Raw genomic sequence first — 27126 nt, forward strand, 5'->3', positions numbered from 1 at the left:
TTGATAACAACATGCTGTGTTCTGTTTGCTAGAAACTCTTCAATCCAGCCACACAGCTGGTCTGATATTCCGTAGGCTCTTACTTTGTTTATCAGGCGACAGTGCGGAACTGCATCGAACGCCTTCCGGAAGTCAAGAAAAATAGTAGCTACCTGGGAGCCTGTATCTAATATTTTCTGGGTCTCATGAACAAATAAAGCGAGTTGGGTCTTACACGATCGCTGTGTCCGGAATCCATGTTGATTCCTACAGAGTAGATTGTGGGTTTCCATAAACGACATGATACGCGAGCAAAAAACATGTTCCAAAATTCTACAACAGATCGACGTCAGAGATATAGGTCTATAGTTTTGCGCATCTGCTCGACGACCCTTCTTGAAGACTTGGACTACCTGTGCTCTTTTCCCATCATTTGGAACCTTCCGTTCCTCTTGAGACTTGCGGTACACGGCTGTTAGAAGGGTGGCAAGTTCTTTCGCGTACTCTGTGTAGAATCGAATTGGTATCCCGTCAAGTCCAGTGGACATTCCTCTGGTGAGTGATTCCAGTTGCTTTTCTATTCTTTGGACACTTATTTCGATGTAAGCTATTTTTTCGGTTGTGCGAGGATTTAGAGAAGGAACTGCTGTGCGGTCTTCCTCTGTGAAACAGCTTTGGAAAAAGGTGTTTAGTATTTCAGCTTTACGCGTGTCATCCTCTGTTTCAATGCCATCATCATCTCGGAGTGTCTGGATATGCTGTTTTGAGCCACTTAGTGATTTAACGTAAGACCAGAACTTCCTAGGATTTTCTGTCAAGTCGGTACATAGAATTTTACTTTAGAATTCACTGAACGCTTCACGCATAGCCCTCCTTACGCTAACTTTGACAACGTTTAGCTTCTGTTTGTCTGAGAGGTTTTGGGTGCGTTTGAACTTGGAGTGAAGCTCTCTTTGCTTTCGCAGTAGTTTCCTAACATTGTTGTTGTACCACCGTGGGTTTTCCCCGTCCCTCACAGTTTTACTCGGCACGTACCTGTCTAAAACGCATTTTACGATTGCCTTGAACTTTTTCCATAAAAATCAACATTGTTAGGTAGTCTGAATTCTGCCTTCTATTACTCTTGCTAAACAGATAAACCTTCCTCCCTTTTTTTTATATTCCTGTTAACTTCCATATTCAGGGATGCTGCAACGGCCTTATCATCACTGATTCCCTGTTTTGCACTTAAAGAGTCGAAAAGTTCGGGTGTGTTTGTTATGAGTAGGTCCAAGATGTTATCTCCACGAGTCGGTTCTCTGTTTAATTGCTCGAGGTAGTTTTCGGATAGTGCACTCAGTATAATGTCACTCGATGCTCTGTCCCTACCACCCATCCTAAACATCTGAGTGTCCCAGTCTATACCTGGTAAATTGAAATCTCCACCTAAGACTATAATATGCTGAGAAAACTTATGTGAAATGTATACCAAATTTTCTCTCAGTGTTCTGCCACTAATGCTGCTGAGTCGGGAGGTGTGTAAAAGGAGCCAATTATCAACCTAGCTCGGTTGTTGAGTGTAACCTCCACCCATAATAATTTACAGGAACTATCCACTTCTCCTTCATCTTCCTATCATTTAGTTCTTTATTTGTGCGGGAGTCACAGGTGCATGCTTGGGTCAGATCTCGATGTCGTCACCTATGTTTTACGGGGCATTATCTTTCCCCACTGAAACTATACAAACAGTTCCCCAGTGCCAGCTGTGGTTATGAAGTCTTTATTTTGACAGTCAACTTTGCCCAGTATGTTGAACATCGTTTGTTCAAGTGTCAACTTTCAAACTATTCATTCTTACGCAATTTCTGAGTTGGTTGTTACGAGGGATATCGATTTCTTAATGTATTGCAGTTCTTGGCTAGTCGAGTGAAGGCATAGCTGCTAAGGTATACTCTGGAGGCGGCAAGTATGAGCCAGTCACAGGACTGCGTAGGCTTTGCAGCTTGTTTGCGAGCCCTTTTGAACGGTGGACAAAAAATCCTGTATTCACCATTTTCGATTACGCATTATGCGAGTGTCCTTTTTGCTGCCTGTAATTTCTGTTCTGGACAACTCGTGTCGCAGCTTGTTCATGGGCGTTGGTATTTGAATTCTAATGGCCTTCCTCAGGCTAAGAACTATGAAAAGTGTGTTGAGACTACGAAAGGCATTTTGTACATCAGAGTAATATTCTGCCTGCAATGTTTTAGGTCTTTAAACTACTTTCATTTATGTTCAGGATTCATTTCTGTAGCTCAGTGAGGCGGATCGTGGACCAATCTCACGATACAGTATCAGTTTTTCACTTGTTCGTCTGTACCGTAGGCTTACCGGAAACATCACTGTCTTGCTAGTTTACAGGCGTTTAGAATGTCTTAACGCATTTAGAATTTTTCATTGTTCAATTTTTAATGTATCGTGGACTTGCGCACAACGAAATCGATCACAAGACATGGATAATCTTTTGTTTATTACTACTTCTGAACTGAGTCTTCATAATCATAAATGTTACTGAAGCATCTATGATCTATTTTCATTCCTGTGTCACTTATGAAATCAATGCTAAAATGCGCTCTTCATTTTTGAATCTGTATTTAACTATAGCGTGTAATTTACTCCGAATTTTGGCTTTTACAGGAACATTAGTGAGAAGCATAAATGCAGTTAGCAAAATGTTTTTCGAAACATTAACAGCAGAAACCTTTTTCAGTTTTACAGTTCAGAAGTTAAGTTACTGGGACTGCGAAACTGCCTTCTGCTTATAAGATTATGTTCGACGTGACTGTTATATTTTTCAGGATAGTTGTTAGGTTCTCATACTGAGATACACGTGTTCATGGCGCTTGGTCTACCTACAAGTACTATCTACTACACATTCATCGAATCAGTTTATGGTGTTTCTAGAAATAACTGTGATCCTAACAATACTCATTTATTTATGCCTCCATTTCTTTCCGTTGCACAATGTAAGCATACCATGTTCTTGTAAATATTTATGAAACCGTGGTCATATTGCATTATAAATTATATCTTCGATCAAAACTTTGTATAAACACGGTTGCAAAGTGATCGTCAAACTTTGTTGCTCAAGAGACTTACTACCATCGTGCAGCAGCCACTCTTAGTGACCTGAAAGTTGTGGCTCTCTAACAGCCTTCCACTCAATATTCAGCAAGGAAAACTGGTACTTGGCACTAGTGTTATAATGAATACCATTATAGAGAAAGCAACAGAAGAGGTATTAATGATATTTTAGATGGAATTATTGTTTTCTGAAAATGGGATCTTCCTAAATTTTGAAAATACATACTACATTTACTTCTTCACAACAGAGTCATATCAACAACTGATGCAGGAGCAGGTGTAGTAAGTAGTGTAGAATGCTCCAAATTTTTGGGTGTTTATATTGATGCAAACTTGAACTGGAAGAAGCGTATTACTGAACTTCTCAAACAGTTAAGTTGAGCCTGTTTAGGGAACTAGTGATACAAATTACTGCTTCACAATATATTTATTCTGTAATGAAATTTGACATTAAAAATATATCACTTTTTCTAACCAACAGCGCAATTCATGAAATCAGTACTAGAAATAAGAATTATCTTCATAAGGATTTAAAGTCAATTAGTCTTGTACAAAAATATGTGGATTATTCAGGAACACACATTTTCAATAACTTGCCAGCCGCCATAGAAAGCTTAACAACCAATGAAATTCAGTTTAAGAGAAGCCTAAAGGATTTATTGGTGACCAACTCCTTCTACTCCATTGATAAATTTCTCAATAGAACCAACTAATTTGCGTATGTGTGTGTATACATAAGTACAATATAACTTCTGCACCTTTCAGTGTAGTAATGTGTTCATTGTAAATATGCATTATAGTAGTTGTATTACACGTCTATTACCTTATAAATAAATAAATAAAACTTTTTTATTTTAAATTCAGTGCGTTAGTATTTGTAAAATGATTCTTTCATATAGTGTTCATTAAAAAATGACGATCATGCCACTTGGGACCTGCGGAATGGTACATTAGCTTATTTGTTTGAGTTGTAAATATATGTCATGTATTGTGTTTTTCTGACATGTTCCACATTCTGGAGGACCTCCTCACTACGGATCAATTGGAATGAAAGTAAATCTAATCTAAAAATCTAATCTACATTTGCTCTTCGTATAATTACTAATCTTGGAAACAAACTTCTCAACCTCCTGACATATTTTGCATTTTTCCAATCAATAATACGGCAATTTGTGAGATAACTCATCACTTAGAAAGTGGTGGTTGCACAAAAGCGAGCAGTGATTATAACATGTCTTGCTCACCCAGGGACATCGTGTAGGCACATCTTCAGGAAGCTAGACGTTTTAACAGCGTCGTCACAATATATATTTTCGGTAATGAAATTCGTCCGAAGTAATCCATCACATTACGAGTAGAACAGAGAAAAATGACCTCTGTTACCTATTGGTAAAGCTGTCAGTGGCTCAGACAGAAATTCAACATGCAGCAATAAAAGTTTTTGATTATTTGCCCTATTATATAAAACGTCTGACAGGTAGCGAAGCAAGTTTTAAGGCAAATTCTTCCATTTCCTTGACGAATTTATACCTAAAAACTGGTAGCCATTAAAAAAATCTTGTTTTGAAGTGTAGTTGCATGAGTAGGAATAAAATGATAATGCGTTCATTAACATTAACACTAGCCATCCATAAATAACCTCTAAACTGACTCGTTCCACATATTTTCCATAAAAGAATCGTCCAAATGATCTATGGAACATGTAACTAATTAACTAACTAACTGACGAAATGTTGTTGTGTTGTCTATATGAGCGGATGATTAATTGATTAATAACAGTAACGATACTTAAATATAAATGCATCATAGGACATGAGACTCGATTATTAATTTCTATAAAATGTTTTGGGTCATTTTTCTTCCGTTTAGTTTAGTTTCATATTCTTTGCGAGAAATAAGTATTGTCTTCGAAGATGACCGTCTCTGCGATGCGCACTCACGAACCCATGTACCCATGCCACAATTTATATGACAGCAGCTGATGTACGCGCCTCGCATGCCCGTGAATTGTTACTGGCATACAATGAATATTCTCCCCCTCGCATCCTCAAAGCCCATAGTGGCCGCGCTACAAACCCCACTGCCCCTGAGCTAAACGACCAACTTTACTCAGATGACGGCCGAATCCACCAACATCATTACAATTAGGCAATTATTACTGTCTCTCTAAGTACTTTTATTTTAGGAAAACAGTACTCTAAAGAAGCGTAGTTGTCGTTTTTGGATTCGGCTGTCAGTTGCCCGATGCATAATATAATCCGCTGAGAAACGCGGGCTGGAAGAATACTTGATTAGGGACGCATGCGGCAGCCGCGCTTGTGTTTGGAGATGTGCGCTGTAGCACATATTCAGTGTATTATGCTGTAGACATATTTTCATGAACTCAGATCATTAAAAAAAGAAGAGTAGGAGGTTTAGACTTAGATTATGTAAAGTACATTATTGAGCTTATTTATAATCCACTACTACACACTTCTTCTGAGGCTCAATGTCTAATATTTCTATTAGCTGCTGTTTCAATAACAACGTAGTTTGTGCTGCTACGTCTTGCTCGATAGCTCTTATTAAACAGAATCAAAATGCATTCTTGTCTTTGCGCATTCCAATTACACGTATCCCACAGCGTTTGTTTTATGCTCAATATTTCATATTTCGAAAATAATACTGTTTCTTTTGATGTGAGCTCAAATGCTGCAGCCTCAGTTAAAACTGTTGAAGCACCTTTCTGTCAAAACAGCTGTAAAAGTTTTCAGTTAATTGAATCAAAATAACCCCCGTTCTCTGTTGCATGTTACTGCAGTTTTTGAATATGTGCAGCCTCTGTATGGTATCCGTTTCTTAACCCTCGATTATCTAATAATGTCAGTAATATCACGCTTCTCTCTGAGATAGCATCTTTTGAGACCGTTTCTCCCACCTGTATGCCTCTCGCAATGTTACTATTAGTTACTAATCTCTCTTATGACATTAAGTCTAAGTTTTTAATAAACATCTCAGTATTCAATAGATTTATAAATGAGATTGTGTAGTGTCTTTTTGTGTTTCAACTACCATCGAACACATTTATTTATTTCATTAAGTTTGAAATACGAATGAAATTTATTATTTATATATTATAATGAAATCGTTTGTATTTTGCGGGAGACTTCATTCTAGTTTTACTATGCGACAAGGATGTAAAAATGCTCTCTTACTTTCACTACACTGATGACATGGATCCACGCTACGCTGGAAAGAACCTGGTTTGGACCCACTGTGGAAAACCTAGTACTCACATGTACATTGCAAAGGAACCGTTCTGAAGTGTACTGTACTTATTATAGACCTTTGAACGATCAGCGACTTAAGCATGAAGCGAGAGTGAATTTCACGAGCAGGGAACAGTTGTAGTTCTCAATCTGATCTCAAGGAAATATGATTAAGTACGAAATAAAGCAACAAGAGAGCGATTAACTATAATATTCCATAGTGATATAAAGCACATTTTTCATAAGAAAATTAATTTACAGCAAATAAATGGTAGAAAGAACAAAACGATGTACGATAGCATGCTGAAAAGTGATACCCCAAATTTTGTTATGTGAAATCTCTTAAAGCTATCCCAACAAAACGAACGTTAGTAAAATTCTTCATCTTTATCATTCATGTTTACATATTTATTTGTCAACATAGTCATCCCGGTGAGCACTAATTTCTCCCGATGAGAGACCAGATCGTAGATACCGTCACTGTATAATGTTTGAGTTTGTTGACAGAGCCACAACCTCACCTCTGTTTGCTCCACTTCATCACTATCAAAGTGAAGCACTCAAACATGTTCTTTAAGTTTTGGAAACAGATGAAAATCAGATGACGCCAAGTCGGAAATGTCTGGGGTATGATCGGTGACAGTCAACCCAAGGCGTCGGATTGTTACAGACGACGCAGCGCTCCTATGTGGTCTGGCATTGTGATGCTGAAGTATAGGGTGCTCCATATGTGGACGAACTCTTCGAATTCGAAACTCGGATACAGAACAATGTTTCTCTGGCAGAGATAGTTACATTATACGTCTCCACGGTACACTATACAGTTCGGTCCTTCCTAGCGGCAGAGGACTGCAAACACGTAGACATGAAGAATAGAGATGTTGGTAATGTTTGTTTTATTTAAAATGCCTTAAGAGTTTTCACCTTCAAAGTTTAGAGACACTACTTTTCTGCACGCCGTCGTACTTCCTGAAATAAAATATAAAAGCTAATTTTCACGACTTACAATGTGCTCGCAAAATTGTAATTGAGACGCAATTTGGCCCAGGAGCTCAAACAAACCCCATTCATCGTCAGCACAGCCATGGCACTGCCTAGTCCGTAGAAATCTTTGGCTAATGTTACTTTAATATTTACTGTGACCATCAACGTAGTGCACAATCCTCATACGCTATAATTTTTATTTTTATTTAATGATTTAATTCATGTCGTCAGTATTTATGCCAGACCAACATAATTTGACTGCAGTAGCCTACCTGTTAGCGAAATCGCCGTTTCGAAGTCCACAGGTTCATCTAGCGGCTTCCCTTCCTCCGCCTCTGAAATCGAGAAAAACACATTAACTTTCACCACTCTCAGTATTCTCAACGAAAAGGAACGAACAGTTGTATTTCTTTGCTGAAGCATACGCAATTAAGAGTGTCAAACATTTAATGTAGACTTTGCTTTCCATCTCAGAACTTTCAGTCTTAAAAATACGACAGTACAGTTTACATTCAAGCTGCCTCATGGAAGAGAGACACCGATAATTTTGATAGTTGAATGCACATTCCTTCTTTCCCGAAACTTACTTTCACATCTTCTCAAAATACTAGGTATCTAGTTCTATGCATCTGTACACAGTCTCCTTGAATTATATACTAAAACAGTCACAAAATTCGTCATTTAGATATGGCTCGCAAGACGACTTGCGTCAATGATTTATTATTCTCAACAAAAGATGAATAAATGGGAGAAGTCATGCACTTGCTAAATTGGGACAGCTAAGACATTCCTCACCAGGTATATACACATCGAGTGAATACAATGAATTGAGGTTGTAAGTTAACGAGCATTTCCCTCTCATTTAAGTATATGGCCGAAAGAGACAGCCTTCCAGGAATTGTGAAGCGAATCCTGTAATCCAAGACTATGTGCTACAAAGAGCGTAGATTCCCCAAAAGATGGGAACATCCACAGTCGTGTATTGTGCTGAATGAGGCCAGGCTGATCAGGCCTAAGCTCTGTAGTGTGCCAGTGAGGTAGACGAGAACCTACTTCTTAGGGAAACCCCCGTAGGAGCTGTCTGTGCCTAGGGAGGCGTAGCAGCTTTAAATATGGTGGACCTAAGTTCAACCACAAAGGGAAACATTTATGAAAACTATTTAATTCTGTAGTAATTCAGGAAATGAAGTCACAGTAATTTTAATCTGCCATCTTTCTTAAAATTTTCATGGAGATGTAAATAAAACTTGAGCATTGATCCTATCTATAATAGTTTAGGACTTACTACTAAAGTGAAATTAACAAGTTAGCAACAAATACCTGAAGGCTAAAATCTGAACACTTTGGTAGATCTTAACGGTCGACGTTTCATATAAAAGGGCACCATTAAAATGACCAATGTAACTTTATTTGTTTAAAAGATAAAGTAAATTTAAATTATCAGAATTTTCAGTTAAGCATAAGATTATCACTTCCTCCACGTAGAAGACTTTGAACGATAACAGCATGACACCTTATTGAATCATTGGGTAAAAAAATATTTATTGTAAAGTTTAGTGCATAATAGTTGCTTTTGTTCTCTATTTACTGATCAGAAAGGACATTGGTGCAAGGCTACTACAGGGTGTTTCAAAAATGACCGGTATATTTGAAACGGCAATACAAACTAAACGACCAGCGATAGAAATACACCGTTTGTTGCAATATGCTTGGGACAACAGTACATTTTCAGGCAGACAAACTTTCGAAATTACAGTAGCTACAATTGTCAACAACAGATGGCGCTGCGGTCTGGGAAACTCTACAGTACGATATTTTCCAAATATCCACCATGCGTAGCAATAATATGGCGTAGTCTCTGAATGAAATTACCCGAAACCTTTGACAACGTGTCTCGCGGAATGGCTTCACATGCAGATGAGATGTACTGCTTCAGCTATTCAATTGTTTCTGGATTCTGGCGGTACACCTGGTCTTTCAAGTGTCCCCACAGAAAGAAGTCACAGCGGTTCATGTCTGGCGAATAGGGAGGCCAATCCACGCCGCCTCCTGTATGTTTCGGATAGCCCAAAGCAATCACACGATCATCGAAATATTCATTCAGGAAATTATAGACGTCGGCCGTGCGATGTGGCCGGGCACCATCTTGCATAAACCACGAGGTGTTCGCAGTGTCGTCTAAGGCAGTTTGTAACGCCACAAATTCACGAAGAATGTCCAGATAGCGTGATGCAGTAATCGCTTCGGATCTGAAAAATGATTCCTTTGGAGGAAATGGCGGCCCAGACCAGTACTTTTTGAGGATGCAGGGACAATGGGACTGCAACATGGGGCTTTTCGGTTCCCCATATGCGCCAGTTCTGTTTATTGACGAAGCCGTCCAGGTAAAAATAAGCTTCGTCAGTAAACCAAAAGCTGCCCACATGCATATCGCCGTCATCAATCCTGTGCACTATATCGTTAGCGAATGTCTCTCGTGCAGCAATGGTAGCGGCGCTGAGGGTTTGCCGCGTTGGAATTTTGTATGGATAGAGGTGTAAAGTCTGGCGCATGAGACGATACGTGGACGTTGGCGTCATTTCGACCGCAGCTGCAACACGGCGAACGGAAACCGGAGGCCGCTGTTGGATCACCTGCTGCACTAGATGCGCGTTGCCCTCTGTGGTTGCCGTACGCGGTCGCCCTACATTTCCAGCACGTTCATCCGTCACGTTCCCAGTCCGTTGAAATTTTTCAAACAGATCCTTTATTGTATCGCTTTTTGGTCCTTTGGTTACATTAAACCTCCGTTGAAAACTTCGTCTTGTTGCAACAACGCTGTGTTCTAGGCGGTGGAATTCCAACACCAGAAAAATCCTCTGTTCTAAGGAATAAACCATGTTGTCCACAGCACACTTGCACGTTGTGAACAGAACACTATTACAGCAGAAGGACGACGTACAGAATGGCGCACCCACAGACTGCGTTGTCTTCTAAATCTTTCACATCACTTGCAGCGCCATCTGTTGTTGAAAATTGTAACTAGTGTAATTTCGAAAGTTTGTCCGCCTGAAAATGTACTGTTGTCCCAAGCATATTGCAACAAAAGGTGTATTTCTATCGGTGCTCGTTTAGTTTTTATTGCCGTTTCAAATATACCGGTCATTTTTGAAACACCCTGTAGCTGTGACATTCAAAGTGAAGAAGGAAATTGTATTGGTTTTATGTAAAAGGATTTAATGTTTAATATGTAATGGATATTATTGTTACTTTATTTAGAACGTGAAAGTAGTCAAGCTTTGATTATTTAAATATGTTAAAATGTAAAATAATGCGGATAAAGCGGTAGCCTATCAGATGGACGGCTTCAGCGAGGGTATGGGCGGCTTCAGCGAAGGGAACTGCACTAGTCAGTTGAGCGACAATGTTCGGCACGCGGGAGACGCCGCTGGAGACAGGCAGACGGACAGTGCCGGTGGAGACGCGGAAGCGGACAGTTCGGCTGGAGACACCAAAGTGGACAGTTCTGGTCTGGACACCATAGGGTACAGTTCGGACTGAGACGCGAAAGTGTACAGTCGGTCATTAGGTAGCTAGGACGTGAAACGACTCAGAAAATTTCGCGTGGTGTGGTATGGCGGGACTTGGTCTATGAGCGGCGGGCAGCCGCGCGCTGGTGTGAGATCGCGTAGATAACGAGGTGGAGTGTTGGACTTCTATTTTGCGATGAGATTGTGAATGATCGAACCGTGTTAAATGGATATGAGCTCGAGTGTAAAGTAACTCTAAATACGACCACTTTCGCTATTAGTTTCCTTTCTGAATAATCATTATTCCAACCAAACCGGAACTATGCGGCCTACATCATTTATAGGTCGTTAATTTAGAGAAAGAAAAATTCGGACTAGGTATTAAAATCCATGGAGAAGAAATAAAAACTTTGAGGTTTGCCGATGACATTGTAATTCTGTCAGAGACAGCAAAGGACTTGGAAGAGCAGTTGAATGGAATGGACAGTGTCTTGAAAGGAGGATATAAGATGAACATCAACAAAAGAAAAACGAGGATAATGGAATGTAGTCGAATTAAGTCGGGTGATGCTGAGGGAATTATATTAGGAAATGAGACACTTAAAGTAGTAAAGGAGTTTTGCTATTTGGGGAGCAAAATAACTGATGATGGTCAAAGTAGAGAAGATATAAAATGTAGACTGGCAATGGCAAGGAAAGCGTTTCTGAAGAAGAGAAATTTGTTAACATCGAATATAGATTTAAATGTCAGGAAGTCTTTTCTGAAAGTATTTGTAGGGAGTGTAGCCATGTACGGAAGTGAAACATGGACGATAAATAGTTTGGACAAGAAGAGAATAGAAGCTTTCGAAATGTGGTGCTACAGAAGAATGCTGAAGATTAGATGGGTAGATCACATAACTAATGAGGAAGTATTGAATAGCATTGGGGAGAAGAGAAGTTTGTGGCACAACTTGACTAAAAGAAGGGATCGGGTGGTAGAACATGTTCTGAGGCATCAAGGGATCACCAATTTGGTATTGGAGGACAGCGTGGAGGGTAAAAATTGCAGAGGGAGACCAAGAGATGAATACACCAAGCAGATTCAGAAGGATGTAGGTTGCAGTAGGTACTGGGAGATGAAGAAGCTTGCACAGGATAGAGTAGCATGGAGAGCTGCATCAAACCAGTCTCAGGACTGAAGACCACAACAACAACAAAAATTTAGCTCCCGATATTATTATGAATGTTATTATATATTTCATACAATTTCACAAACTTGCCGTCAGCCAGACAATTTAGCCAAAGGGTCATAAATGTCTAATCAGGGTGTGTAATGCGACACGTGCAGCTCAACCTCTAGACGAGTTTGAGACAAGACATTTCGACGAAGAGGAACTGCTTGTGAGCCCGAACACCTTTGGGATGTTAGCTCGCAAGGTGACAAAAGTCTGGGATCTTTTAGTGCGACCTAATGCAGCAACTCGACGCGACATTGACTGAAAAAGTGACTGGAAGTCACTTGCTGCACCTATATCCGTCCGAAGTTGCGAAAGCGTTGCCAGTGAGAGATTTTGTGCTCGAATTAACCTCTCAATTATGTCCCACAAATGTTCTATGGGACTCACGCCGAGCGATCTTGATGGCTAAATAATTTGCTCTGTTTGTCCCGAATGTTCATCAAACCAATAGCGAGCAATATGGGCCGGTGACATGGCGCATTGCCATCCATAAAAATTCCATCGTGTTTGGGAACATGAAGTCCGTCAATGCCATCAAATGGTCTCCAAGTAGCCGAACACAATTATTTCCAGTCAATGATCGGTTCTGTTAGACCAGAGGAACGAATCCATTCCATGTAAGCACAGTTCATCTCACTATGGAGCCAGTTTGCACAGTCTGAGTCCATGGCTTCGTATGGTCTGAGCCCGACTTGAACCTTACCATCAGCTCTCACCAACTGAAATAAGGTCTCATTTGACCAGGCTACTGTTTTCCAGTTATCTGTGGTCCAACCGATACGGTCACGAGCCCAGGGGAGGCGCCGCAAGGCATGTCGTGCTGTTAGCAATGGCATTCGCGTTGGCTGTCAGCTGTCATAGCCCATTAAAGTCAAATTTCTCCGCACTGTACTAATGGATACGTTCGTCGTACGACCCGTATTTAGTTCTGTGGTTACGTTACGCAGCGTTGCTTGCCTGTTACCACTGACAACTCTACGTAAACTGCACTATTCTCAGTCGTTAAGTGAAGGCAGTCGGTCACTGCACTGTCCGTGGTGAGAGCTAATGCCTGAAATTTGATATTCTCGGTACACCTTGACACTGCAGATCTCGGAATATCGAATTTGGTAACGATAACCGAAATGGAATATCCCTTGCGTCTTGCTCCAACTACCATTCTGCGTTGATAGTCTTTTAATTCCATTCGTACGGACATAATCACGTCGGAAACCTTTTCACATGAATCGTCTCAGTAAAAATGACAACTCTGCCAATGTACTGCCCTATTATGCCTTTTGCACGATAAACTTTATATGAGCAAATCGCTATCGCATAACTTTTGTCATCGCAATGTGTATCAAGCTGCAGTTGTAGCGCACGATGTTGTGAATCTTCTGATGTACGCAAGCATTTTTTAACGTTCACAGATGGCGAAATGTAATTCCGACTCTTTTTACTGGAACTATGTACTCTTTTCTTAGCACTGGAAAGAGGCTGGAAACACGACTTGGACACATTATGTGAGGAACTGTAGAATATGGTAAGAATGAAACGGCGCCGCAAACCAGTGTCCATCCATCAGCAGAAGAGTTGTAGTTCGTACAAACGCATGTCACGGTGTACCAAATGTGAACACAAACTGTAATGGTATACATCTAAGGAGCCTATAGCCAATACAGTTTTTCTCCTTTTGTTTTTTTGTTTTATTCATTATATTTAGTAGTAAATGTAATTAAATGCAAGTATTACAAATACCCTTATCTTAAACTTTTCAGTGAATCTTTATGTGTATTCGCCGTGAGAGAGCCCGTTTCGACAATCGACGAGATGATTATTGACGTTTGAACAGCCGGCAGGTGATGTCGAAGAGATTGCTGTGTCAAAAATCTACGGATATCAGTCACTGAATGCTGGTCACTATTTCGACTGGTCCAGATGTGGGTCTCGTTCTACACGTCGGTCAGGGGGCCTGAAGATAGCGTAATGTAGTGCCGAAACTGATCGCTCAAAGAAAATAATAATAGAATACTTAGACGGCTGAAAGGTTTTTTTACATTCCAATTCGTAAATATTTCAATGTCCAGCGTTTCAGACTTTGCACACTCTGGAACTGAAATCCAGCGTCATCAAACTCCCGTAGACATCTGCGGCGTAACGAGAGTCGCATCACTATCTGTAACAAATATTTAACTTATGTAGAGACAATACTTTCGTCTCAGAATCGTCAAATGCCAGCATTGTACCTCATCGTCTACACACTAACAGGAAATCTTCCAACGAGGTGAGATGCGTTCAACTCTGTCACCTAGTGTGCTCGTGTTTGGGCGTATTACGCGAGTTGAGTTGGTTTGGACGCGTCAGTTCATTTCGAGTGAAGTGTTTTTGGACAGAGGCATACTTATTGTTCAGCAACATTGGTGCTGCATACGCGGTGGAACTATATCTTATTTCAGAGAATGGTATTTATTTTCTTTTCTTGATGCTCTGTTTGTATGCTTGAATAATGATACAGGACATGTGCACGAGTACACCATTCTTGTTTTTGAGGTGGACAGTAAATTTCATTCTTTTTAACCTCGAAATATGACATGTTATTAATGAATGTTGGTTAACGCAAAACATGGACTTTTGCTCCGAGAAGTACAGACGAAATTCAGCGTGAAGTGTTACTTATCCGCAGTCGCTTTATAGCATGTATCAGTGCTGATATATACATTTTAAGTTTTTGATGTGACATTAATAATAATGTGCACGCGAACCGTACCTGAGTCACGTGAATTCATTGTCATCTTTGAAAAACCTCTTTTCGATTTGAAATCATTGACCCTATTTAGACCGCTTCCACGTAAGAAGCAAAAAACTCAGACGGAACCGCTGGACGTAGCTATTTGTAGTCAAGTACAATTTAGAATCACATCCCCTTCATTCAGCGAGGTTCCATCAAGAGGGAGAACTATCAGGAATTTTGAACGAGCGAAGAGGTATAAAGTAACAATCGATGAAATCATAGAAAGCTTATATGTGTATGGTATCAACAGTAATTTATCACTATACTGCTTAATACTTTTCATGCTTCTGCCAGCCAAATTTAATCGAGTAAACTACCAAGAAAGCTACAACCACGAAGAAAACTTGAAAGCTACTGTGTCCTCAGTTATACTAAATATTACTATTTATCTGCTACTGGTTGCTTAATATTTTCTTAATCACAATGGTGTTTTTGAAATAAAATGTTTATTCACGTCTCTAGACATTGACAACTGTTTACAGCAAATTACTACTTTTATTGCAATTTATAACATGAACACTGCCAGTTGTCAAGTTGTTGACAGAAGTCTTTAATCTCTGAATCTAGACAGATAATAACTAGAAGAGTCACTAATTCGGTATGTTTTTAATTTCCTTTTGAATTGGCAGGGACTCACAATTATTTGATTAATGTAAGATAGGACATTATTCAACGTTATCACAGGAAAATAGGTTGGACTACAAAAGGAGAAGAAGAAGTTAAGATCTTAGAAGAAAACATTACAGAAAAAACGAAGGAGTATTGTGAAAGCAGTGCAGTCTAAATCAAAATTAAACAAAACCCCAGGACCAAGAAATATACGAGTGGGAATTCTAAAGTATGGAGAAACTGTGGTGATAAGATATCAACACAAACTTTTTGTGAAAATAGAGGTAAGACAAGATCCACCTGTAGAGCGGAATTTGTCATTATCTCCTCCATATCTAAAACAAAAGGTGACAAGAGATTACCCGTAGCTTATAGAGAGATAAGTGCTACCCCAGAAACACGTAGCCTTTTTCCAATGTTTTGAGGAATAAAATAGACAATTTTGTGTCAGCTTTAAATGAAGAGAAGAATGATTCACTGTGTTAAACAATTACTGGAAAAATGCAGAAATAGAAATAAAAGAACATACATGACGGTTGTGGATCTACAATCTGCTTGAAACAATGTCCCTAGCACAAAATAATGGAATGCAATAGAAGAGTTAACTTGAGAGAAAAAAATTGTCAACCTCGGTTGAAACGTTACATAAGAACACAAATATAATGACAAAATGGAACTCAAGATTACCACAAGTATTTTCGGTGAAAAGAGTATAAAACAATGTTGTGAAATGTCGCCTATTTTGACATTTATTAGGAACAGGAGCTGGATGGCTGGTACATAAAATGCTCAGGTATGGGAATAAAGATTAATGACGATACTCCTCACCATCTTTTATCTGTGGATCACCAGGCAATGTCCTCTCGTCATGAAGGATACGGCATACATATCAAGAAAGCTTATTGAGGAGTATAGCAAATGGCTTTTGTGAATAAATCTGGACAAGATGGATTTAATTGTGTGGGACAGGATTTGGTGAAAATTGGAACAGAGAAAGGAGATATAAAATTCTGCTGAAGATACAAATATTGGGGAACAATAATAGCCAATTCCAGTACATTGACATGGATATTAGTTCTAGAACAGCTCTGGGGAAGAGAGCTACTAAAGTTTGCCGGGGATCATATAGATTAATAATACTCGGATTGACACTAAGGAAAGGTAGTTTCGCAGGTGCAACTGAGATGTGGCCTTGAACTAGGTAAATTGTGAAGAAACAGAACAGTGGAAATTGACTATAGGAGAAAATGTGTGCAGTTGATGAGACAAGACAGGATACGAAATGAGGAGGTATGAAAACAACATGCTGCATAACAAAAACTTCGGACAACAGGGCGCTTCAGTGGTAAGGGCGCATGCAGAGAATGCCCAACCATAGGTGTTCAAGAAAGATTTTAAACTGGAAGCTCTCTGATAGAGAAAGGGGACAGAGACCAGCGCTAACAGTGGAAAAATACACACAGGAGTCAGTGTTTCACAGAAATCAGGCACCGGTTGATTGGAACAGAAGAAGCATATGGAGATCTAAAACGGCTAACGGCCGGAAACGCCAGAGAAGATCTCAGATGGGATATTGTTGAGCATCTTTCCACCAGAGCCCAAAACTCTTCCGTATACCTTAGACAAGAAAGAAAAAAGTCTACATGATAATTAGTATTATGTCTTGTATTGTGATTTGGTGAATCACAGTTCTTGTGAAAGTGATTTTTATTACAAGCAACAATAACAGCTGAAGATGTGTATAAGAATTCTAAGATCCTCAAAAGTGGCTCCTGCAAGATGCTATCTGAGGGCGGAGGAGCGGACAGAGGTTCAGGGCACTCTTTTGTCCTTGGGCTGGGAAACTGCCCCTAAAGGTGGAAGAATCAGCTCTGATGAACGGCATGAGGATCCAGAAGGCAATACAAACCACTGCATTAATTACACACAACGTGTATCCACAAGACACTTGGCCCGCAAATGAAAAAGTGTCATGATAGTCTCTACACTGGCAAAAGATTCCGGAATAGTCCCCCATTCGGATCTCCGGGACGGGACTGCCAAGGGGGAGGTTACGCTGAGAAAAAAATTGGATAACGAACGAAAGGATAACGTTCTAGAAGTCGAAGTGTGGAAAGTCAGAGGCTTAAACGTGGTAAGGAAGCAAGAAAAAGGAAAGGGAAATGCTAAGCATCAGTCTAGTTATAGCGCGGGTCAATGAAGTGAAATGGAAAGAAGACAAAGATTTCTGGTCAGATGATTTCAGCGTAATATCAACAGCAGCAGAAAATTATATAATGGGAGTAGGATTCGTTAGGAATAGGAAGGTAGGGCAGAGAGTGATTACTGTCAGCAGTTTAGTAGTTGGGTTATTCTTATCAGAATCGACAGCAAACCAATACCGATAACGACAGTTTAGGTATGCATGCTGACGTCGCAAGCTGAAGACGAAGAGATAGGAAAGTATATGAGAATATTGAAAGAGTAATACAGTACGTAAAGGGAGAAGAGAATCTAATACTCATCGACTGCAATGCAGTTGTAGGGGAAGGAGTAGAGAAATGGTTACAGGAGAATATAGGCTTGAGACAAGGAATGAGAAAGGAGAAAGACTAATTTAGTTCTGTAATAAATTTCAGCTAGTAATAGCGAATACTCAGTTCAAGAATCAAAAAAGGAGGAGGTATATTTGGAAAACACCAGATGATACAGAAAGATTTCAGTGAGACTACATCATGGTCAGACAGAGACTCCGAAATCATATACTGGAATGTAAGGTGTACCCAGGAGCAGGTATAGACTCAGATCACAATGTAGTAGAGATGAAGAGTAGGCTGAAGTTCAAGAGATTAGTCGGGAAGAACCAATACGCAAAGAAGTGGAATACAGAAGTACTAAGGTATGACGAGATACGCTCGAAGTTCTCTAAGGCCATAGATACAGCAATAAGGAATCGCTCAGTACGCAGTTACAGATGAAGAGGAATGAACATCTCTGAAAACGGCAATCACAGAACTTGAAATGAGAAACACAGAAACAATGGAGGTAATTGCCAAGAAACCATGGGTAACAGAAGAAATACTTCAGTTGATCGATGAAAAAGGAACTACAAAAATTTTCAGGGTAATTCAATAATACAGAAATACAAGTCACTGAAAAATAAAATAATTAGGAACTGCAAGGAAGCTAAGACGAAATGGCTGCATGAAAAATGTTAAGAAATCGGAAAAAGGATTGTCGGAGGGACTGGCTCAGCATACAGCAAAGCCAAAACGTAATTCGGTGACATTAAAAGCAAGGGTGGTAACATTAAGATTACAATGGGAATTCCACTGTTAAATACAGAGGAGAGAGCGGATTGGAGGAAAGAGCACATTGAAGACCTCTATGAGGGGGAAAATTTGCCTAATGTGATAGATGAAGAAACTTGAGTGCTTCTAGAAGAGATAGCGGATCTAGTATTAGACCCAGAATTTAAAAGAGCTTTGGAGGACTTAAGATCAAATAAGGCACAATGGATGTATAACATTCCATCAAAACTCCTAAAATCATTGGGAGAAGTGGCAACAAAATGACTATTCACGTTGGTGCGTAGAATATATGAGTCTGGCGACATTCCATCTGACTTTCGGAAAAGCATCATCCACACAATTCCGAAGACTGCAAGAGCTGACAGGTGTGAGAATTATCGCACGATCAGCTTAACAGCGCCATGCATTCTGGTTGCTGACACGAATACTGTACAAAATAATGGAAAATAAAATTGAAGATGTGTTTTTGATGACGATCAGTTGGGCTTTAGGAAAGGAAAAGGCACCAGAGCAGCAATTCTGTCGTTGCGAGTGGTAATGGAAGCAAGACTAAAGAAAAATCTAGACACGTTCACAAGATCCCTCGGTCTGGAAAAAGCGTTCGACAGTGTAAAATGGATGTTCGAAATTCGAGATAAATAGGGGTAAGGTATAGGGAGTGACGGGTAATATACCGTATACACAAGGGCCAAGAGGGAATAATAAGAGTGGACGACCAAAACGAAGTGTTCGGATTAAAAAGAAGGGTCTAAGACAGGGATGTAGTCTTTCACCCCTACTCTTCAATCTGTACATGGAAGAAGCAGTGTTGGATATAAAAGAAAGATTCAGGAATAGGGGTAAAATTCAGGATGGAAAGATAGCAATGATACGATTCGCTGACGATATTACTATCCTGAGTGAAAGTGAAGAGGAATTACATGATCTGCTGAATGGAATGGATAGTCTAATGAGTACAGAATACGGATTGAAGCTAAAGAGAGATTGCGGTAATGAGAACAGGGACAAACTTAACATCAGGATTGATGGCTACAAAGTATATGAAATTAAGGATTCTAATACCTAGGCAGCAAAATAACCAATTACGGACGGAGCAAGGAGGACATCAAAAGCAGACTAGCACAGGCAGAAAGGGCATTCCTGGCCAACGGTCTACTCGTATCAAACGTAGGCCTTAATTTGAGGAAGAAATTTCTGAGAATGCACGTTTGGAGCACAGCACTGTATGGTAGTGAAACATGAACTGTGGGAAAACCGAGACAGAATAGAAGCATTTGAGATGTGATGCTAGAGACGAATGTCGAAAATTAGGAGGACTGATAAGTTAAGGATTGAGAGCGTCCTGCGCAGAATCGGGGAGGAAAGGAATATGAGGAAAAAACTGACAAAGAGATGGTACAGGATGATAGGACATCTGCTAAGACACCGGGGAATGACTTCCATGCTACTAGAGGGAGCTGTAGAGGGCAAAAACTGTAGAGGAAGACAGACATGGGAAAACATCCAGCAAATAATTGACGATGTAGGTTGTAAGTGCTACTCTGCGATGAAGAAGTTGTCACAGGATTTGAGAGGTCTTGCTTTGCTTTCTCTCCTGCCAAACTGAAAGACAATTAAGGAATACCGCACAGACAGACAAATCAGTGTTCTATGATAGGCCACTTCTGACACTGGAAGGAGAACGAAATATCAAAAGAACGACAACGGACTGCTTTACACAGTTTAAAGTAGTCACGAAGATTGCAAAATGGGTTAAACTGAATACCATAAGAGTACGTTTTCTAGATAGCGCAGCAGTGAACCAGAATATAGCTTTTTTGCAAAACTTTCAGAGCATCCACATAAATATTAAAGACAAAAGAAAACGTACAACTTGTTCTTCCAAGTACTAAGTATTAGAGATACTCAGTAGTGCAATAGCCAGTAAATAACACGAAGGAGCACTTTGGTAGAAGAATTAAAGATCATACAGAAGGAGCTAAGGCTTTTATGTTCGCCGAAACGGTGAAGCAGTTGTGCGTCGCTAATAACTTTTAAGAAGACATTATAAAATGTGCATCAACGATAATAATACAAGGGTAATGGAATGTAATCGAATTAAGTAATGCTATCCTAAAGCGATTATTTTAGGAAATGAGGCACTAAAAGTAGAAGATGTGTTTTGCTGTTTGAGGAGCAAAATAACTGATCATGGCGGATGTAGAGATAATATAAAGAGTAGTTGTAATAGAAAGAAGCACATTTTTAAAATGAAATTTGTTAAGACTGAGTATACACTACCCGATCAAGGGTATCCGGACACTTATTAGTGGCCATTAATACGGAGTGTCTACCCTTCTGCTGCGGTAGCAGGTTCGAATCCTGCATCGTGCATGAATGTGTGTAATTTCCTTGGGTTGGTTATGTTTAATTAGTTCTAAGTTCTAAGAGACTGAAGAACTCAACAGTTAAGTCTCATAATGCTCAGAGCCATTTGAACTATTTTTTGTCTACCCTTCGACTTTACGACGGCTTGAAATCTGATGGGGAATCTTCCAATGAGTGGCCTGAATGTCTGCTGGCGAATGGCAGCCCATTCTTCCGTACGATCCGAAACCGGAAAATGTAGTGATGTTGGACGCTGGAGTCTGGAGCCATTTCGACATTCTCATTCCAAAGGTGTTCCATTTGGTTGAGGTCGGTACTCTAGGGAGGACCGTCCATTTCTGGAATGCTATTGTCCATATCCATGGCTTCACAGATTCTGTTTTATTAGAGGTTGCATTTTCAGGGTGACACACGCAATCTTTGTCTCCGTGCTGTTAGTCAACGGTATTCTGTATACAATGCTGCAGAAATTCTTGTACATTTAGCACCAAGTTATCCGCAACAAGGGAACTATCCTCTCCACGAAAAACCATACCTTAACACCACTCCTGTGTGCTTCACAAGTGGCACTACACATGACGACAGGTAACGTTGAAAGTTGGACGTTCGCATCTTTTTTTGGAAAGTTGGCTATTGATTCTGCTGTTGGGTGCATGCACAAACTTTGATTCTGAGAAATTATTATCGCGAGTAGTAAGAGCGAACTGTTGTTGACAGAAGTCAGACGCAGCCTGGCGCGAAGAGAGGCCGCACATCTGGAGAGGTCGAAGCCCGCCCTAACCGTGCTGGTGGCGCCAGAGGAGATTTTTGTATTAATCGAGAATTTTTCGTAATTTGCCTTTTCGCTGCGCACAGTTGTCATTTGCTTGTGCGCTAAGGGATTTTCTCAGATTTTTGTTTGCATACACGGAAAGTAATATTCGTATCTTTGTTATGACCCACATTGTGGAATAATTAAAGTTTTTGCTAATCAAACTGTCCAAGGAAAAGAGAGGTCTGAGTAAAGTTTTCCAGTGTGTGAATCGTCAATTTTCTGAATATAGTAAATTAAAAGTTTTTATTGATTCCTTTCATTTTTTACACCGCTTAAGGCTTGTTGACGAGACCCGCCGTGGTCATTTAATTTCTATAAAAAAGAAAAGAAGAGCAGTTGCGTCAGTAGTTGTGACCATTTATCGCTCTCTGCATTGATCGCTGCATTTCATTTGAATTACTTTAGGAAATTGTTTGAATACTGACTTGTCGGAATAAGGGTTTTTATAATACAAGTTGTATGGCTACATTTCAGATTTTATGATAACGATGACAAAGAAACAAAGTTTCATTAGATTGCCTACCGATTTTTAGAGAAAAAGTATAGATAAAGATAATATTGTCAGAGACAGAGCTTTACAAATTTCCGTACGGCTGTTGCCATAATAATAATTTTAGATATTAAAACTTTCACCAGACTAATAATAAAGTTTTCTGATAATAGAACTTTCGACGTTCACTAGGCATTTGCCATACCCAAACCTTTCCAGTGGATGACCACAGGGTATAGCGCAATTCACCACTCCAAAGCACTCGTTTCTGATCTTCTACTTCACCCCACCTCAAGCGTCACTTAGTATTGACTGCAGAAATATGTGTCCTATTAGGGTCTGTTCGACCATTGTACACGTCTCCATTTCACTCCTTGCGCACGGTCGTTGTGATAGTCGGACTGCTGGTAGCATCTTGGAACTCACGAGAGATTTCTTCCTTTGATTTCATGCAATTTTTTACAGTCATCTTCCGCAGTGCTCGGAGGTGCCTGTCGGTACGTACGTTATTTCTGAGTGCGTTAGCTGTGGCTGTTCCTTCGCGTTTCCACTTCCCATTCACATCACAGTCGATTTTGGAAGCTTTAGAAGGATGGAAACATCCCTAATGGACTGGTTATTAGGTGACGTTCAATGACGAATTCGAAGTCACTGAGCTTTCCTGACCGACCCATTCTGCTGTTACTGATTGTCCACTGACGATATTCCCCTCCTCGTTTTATAATGGAGGGGGGTGGGGGAGGGAGGGTCTGTCTCTCGTGACATCTAGTGGTCAGTCACGTACTAGATAGTGATGTCCGGCTACTTTGATCAGGTGGTGCTTGCTTAAATAATGCAAGTCTTTTCTCAAGGCAATTCTCCTGGAGTGTTGCCTTGCGTACAAGGCGAAACGTGGACGGTAAATAATTCAGAGAAGAAGATAATGGCTTTTGAAATGTAGTGATACAGAACAATGTTGAATATTAGATAGATAGATTAACTAATAAGGAGATACTGAACAGAATTGGAGAAAAAGACAATTTATGGCACAACTTGACTACAAGAAAGGGTCAGTTTATGGGGCACATCCTGAAGCACCAAGGAAGCTTCAGTTTAATGCTAATGGGAAGTATGGAGGAGAAAAGTTGCAGACTGAGACAAATACTAGCATAAACAGATCGAAATCCATGTAGACTGCAGTAGCCGTGCAGAGATGAAGCAGCTTGCATAGAGGGACTTGAGAGCTGCATCAAACCAGTCTTTCGACTGAAGAGCACAGCAACAGCTAAGCTTAAAAGAATGGCACCTCGGGGATTATAAACGTTTAGTAAAAACTGTCGCAGCTGGTAAGTCTCCATCTCAGTTTCAAATCAGACATGTAAACTTAAAAAGCTGTGCGTCAGATGCAGTTGTTTACATGTATCACTTAAATTACCTGTAAAGCCACAATTCATATGTGAACAAAATTTAGCTTTTTACACACAGTTTACATGCCCTATGAACTCATTAATTTAACATTAAACCAGTTCACAAAGACCGTGTAACTTGAAGTAAAGAAACTATTGCGCCAGGCATCCATCGGATACTTTACGTTCTTTTTTCATGATTTATCGACAGTAAACTCTAACACACCAATTATCTACAGCCTTTTCTCCACTTTACTTGCTGCAGCAAACTTCCTAATGTCCTCAGCAACTTATGCTGACGTTTGATAAAGTAAAAATCCGTACACGGAATTTCATTATTCAAACATTATAAACTTTTAACTGTAATTCAACAAGACATTGGTACATTTGGAAACGAAAGCACATCGAGTCGTAAACAAATCTTACAGCCGTACAGGATGTGAAGAGCATGGAAGTGAGACTTAGTAAACACGGACTCAATGACAAACACCGACACGGATCTCTTGCGTGCACTATCATAAGCAGCGCAGAGTGTGATGTTACTAGCACGGCCAGGCTTAACAAACACCGTTATCGTGACGTATAGCAAAGTTCCATAAGCCTCACTGCCTTCTTCTGCCTCATTCTAAAAATAATATCATCAAACAGGCAGACCCGGATAACACGACGTAACTGGTTCTCCACTTACGACACTGTCATATCTTTGCGATCTACCTCCTGCACCAGACGAAAACACATCGAGTCAAAAACGAATCTTACAGCCGTACAGGGTGGAAGTGCATGGAAGTGACACTGAGTAAACATGGAGTCATTGATAAACACCGACACGGATCTCTTGCGCGCACTGCCATAAGTAGTGCACGCTGTGATGTTGCTCGCATGGCCAGTTATCATGACGTACAGCAAAGTCCCATAAGTCTGAGTGCTTTCTTCTGCCTCATTCTAAAAATAATATCATCAAACAGGCAGACCAGGAAAGCACGACGTAACTGGTTCTCAACTTACGACACTGTTATATCTTCGCGATCTACCTGCTGCAAGATGTTAGAACAAATCCTAGGCTTAAACTTAGCAAGGTGTGCAGAACAGAATGATCTACTTCGTACCAACCAGTATGGATTTCAAACAAACCGTTCTTGTGAAACCTAACTATCGTTTTTATTGTGCTAAATTGTGAAAACCGTGGGTCGAGGCAGATATATGAAGTACATCTTGACTCCAGAAAAGCATTAGACTCAGCACCAGATCAAAGTGTATTAACGAAGTTACGATCGTATAGGTGACGGGGCTGAGGGTTTCATGGTAGAGAGCAGGCAGCATGTTATCTTGGATGGAAACTTGCTATATTCAGCATTGCTTTATTCGAATAGGCACTGGAGCCATGTTATCCACACCTAAGAAAGTGAAAAACTTGCGAATAAGTTCACGTTGAAGCGAATCTCATAGACAGAACAACCTTTCATCAACGGATTAATTAAATATTAGTATATGCTGAAAAATGTAACTGTTTCACTGGAACTAGAAGAAAGCCTATGATTATGAAACATCTTAAATGGTGGATCTTGTAAGAAAACAAAATACAGAAATACGAGATCTTACCAGAATTCTTCGTCCAAGTTAGGTACCGAGAAGAAAAATCTTCTATCATGTCGTACGCTATAACGATTCTCCTAACCTGAAGATGCAATTCAATGTTTTGTTTAACACCGTCTTCCTGAATTCGACGAATATTTTTACGGATGGAAAAAGACCATCGACGGTGACAAAGGAGAGTGCCCAATATACAACCTTGCAGAAAATAATGAAGCATATACTCCCTAACTAAGGAGGCAACAATATACGATGTAGCATCCATTTCACTTATTGTTAGGTAAGCAGCTAATTACGGAAGGTTTTGCACACGTAGAGGTATGATGATATTAACCGGTTCACTAAGCGTACCGAGGAGCCTCAGAACACCAAAATGGAACAAAAGTATGTCACCTATAACTATAGACATTCTTAAACAATTTCTTTTTGCAAATAGCAGTTAATGAAGCAGTTAATAATGAAGTTATGTAGATGTGATGGATGGCTGTAAGGCAATGGGCAAAAGCCAACAAAGAAAGCAATAAAATATAAAAGTTTCCCCTAGATTTGAAGGATTGTTAATCACAAATATTTGCTGATGTCACTGTTGACATGCATGATAATTCATATTTCATGACTATAAACGAAAAAAGTGAAAAATGTTCCTCTCAAAGAGGTAGCTGTTCCGTTTCTTTAAAAAATAATCTATTAACAGTAAATGTACAATTTATTAACACAGTACAGACATATTCATACCGTAGTAACGTAACATGCTGACAACTCGATAAAAACGAAAAAGTGTGAGAACATGTCGCCAGAGATCTCCATGCCGTGCACTTATAGATGGACTCCACATGGCGTGAGGTCAGCGTGACTTAGCGCCAAATGAGGCTGGTCTCGCAATGTGAGGCAGTTGAAGAACAGGAGAAGACAGTATGTGCCACTCAGAGAACAGCAAAGATGTCCTTTATTATAACTTGGTCGGGGTGGACGCCTGGGGAATCTGGAAGAATGACAGTGTGCCGAGTGAACCCAACGCTGCTCACAGCGTTATTTCACATGGGTGGGGAGCCCTCGTGACGATTGAGAAGAGATGGTCGACCACGGTCAGCTAAAGCGGCAGATGACCGCTACATTGGGGAAGAGGCAAGAAGAGACCAACGTCAAACCGCATTTAACAGGACTTCAAACCACCAATCTCACGACCAGTACACGGTATTCCGTTGACACCTGCACATCAGCGTCACCGTTTGCGAAGACGCCAAGAGCGTAGGGCTTGGACAAACGAAGAGTGAGGTTGCATGCTCTTCTCGAAAGAGAGCCTATTCGATCTGAGTACTGATTCTGGGAGCACTCTCATATTGAGAGAGATGGTAACACGCAGTGCACCCAGGATCTCTGTCAAGTGTGATCGTGAGGAGGCATAATGTTGCTTCGGCCTAATGATCTCAAAATCTTTGGACACAGCACAAGCACTGATCAACGTTATTGTGGCACACTTCTTCATCATGTTCATCTTCTCAATGATGCATTCGGCCCTTACTTAATTTTTATGGACGACTATGTGCGACCGCATCAAGCAGCGCGTGTGGAGAAGCTCTTGGAACGAGAGGATATTCGGCCAACGACTGACCTGCTCGTCATCCCCCCCCCCCCGCCCCCCCCCCCCCCCCGACTTAAATCCCATAGAGCACGTAAGAAATGCTTTGGGGAGACTTGAGACGTGCTGCCACACGTTCACATCACGCACCAATGACTGTTCAGCAGCTGTCAACCGCACACTGCTGGAG

At 40.3% G+C, this 27126-nt stretch overlaps 1 protein-coding gene across 2 annotated transcripts in view; it reads right to left on the reverse strand.

Annotated features, from left to right (window-relative positions):
• Window positions 1-27126, reverse strand: part of LOC126266783 (synaptic vesicle glycoprotein 2C-like) — a 329005-nt gene that overhangs the window by 291322 nt on the left and 10557 nt on the right. For both annotated transcript variants that reach the window (XM_049971322.1, XM_049971321.1), the window contains exon 2: window positions 7586-7648. In XM_049971322.1, the coding sequence (XP_049827279.1) occupies window positions 7586-7648 (63 nt within the window). The remainder of the gene's footprint in view (window positions 1-7585; window positions 7649-27126) is intronic.

The sequence above is a fragment of the Schistocerca gregaria genome, chromosome 4 (assembly GCF_023897955.1).
Source record: "Schistocerca gregaria isolate iqSchGreg1 chromosome 4, iqSchGreg1.2, whole genome shotgun sequence".
Classification (NCBI taxonomy): domain Eukaryota; kingdom Metazoa; phylum Arthropoda; class Insecta; order Orthoptera; family Acrididae; genus Schistocerca; species Schistocerca gregaria.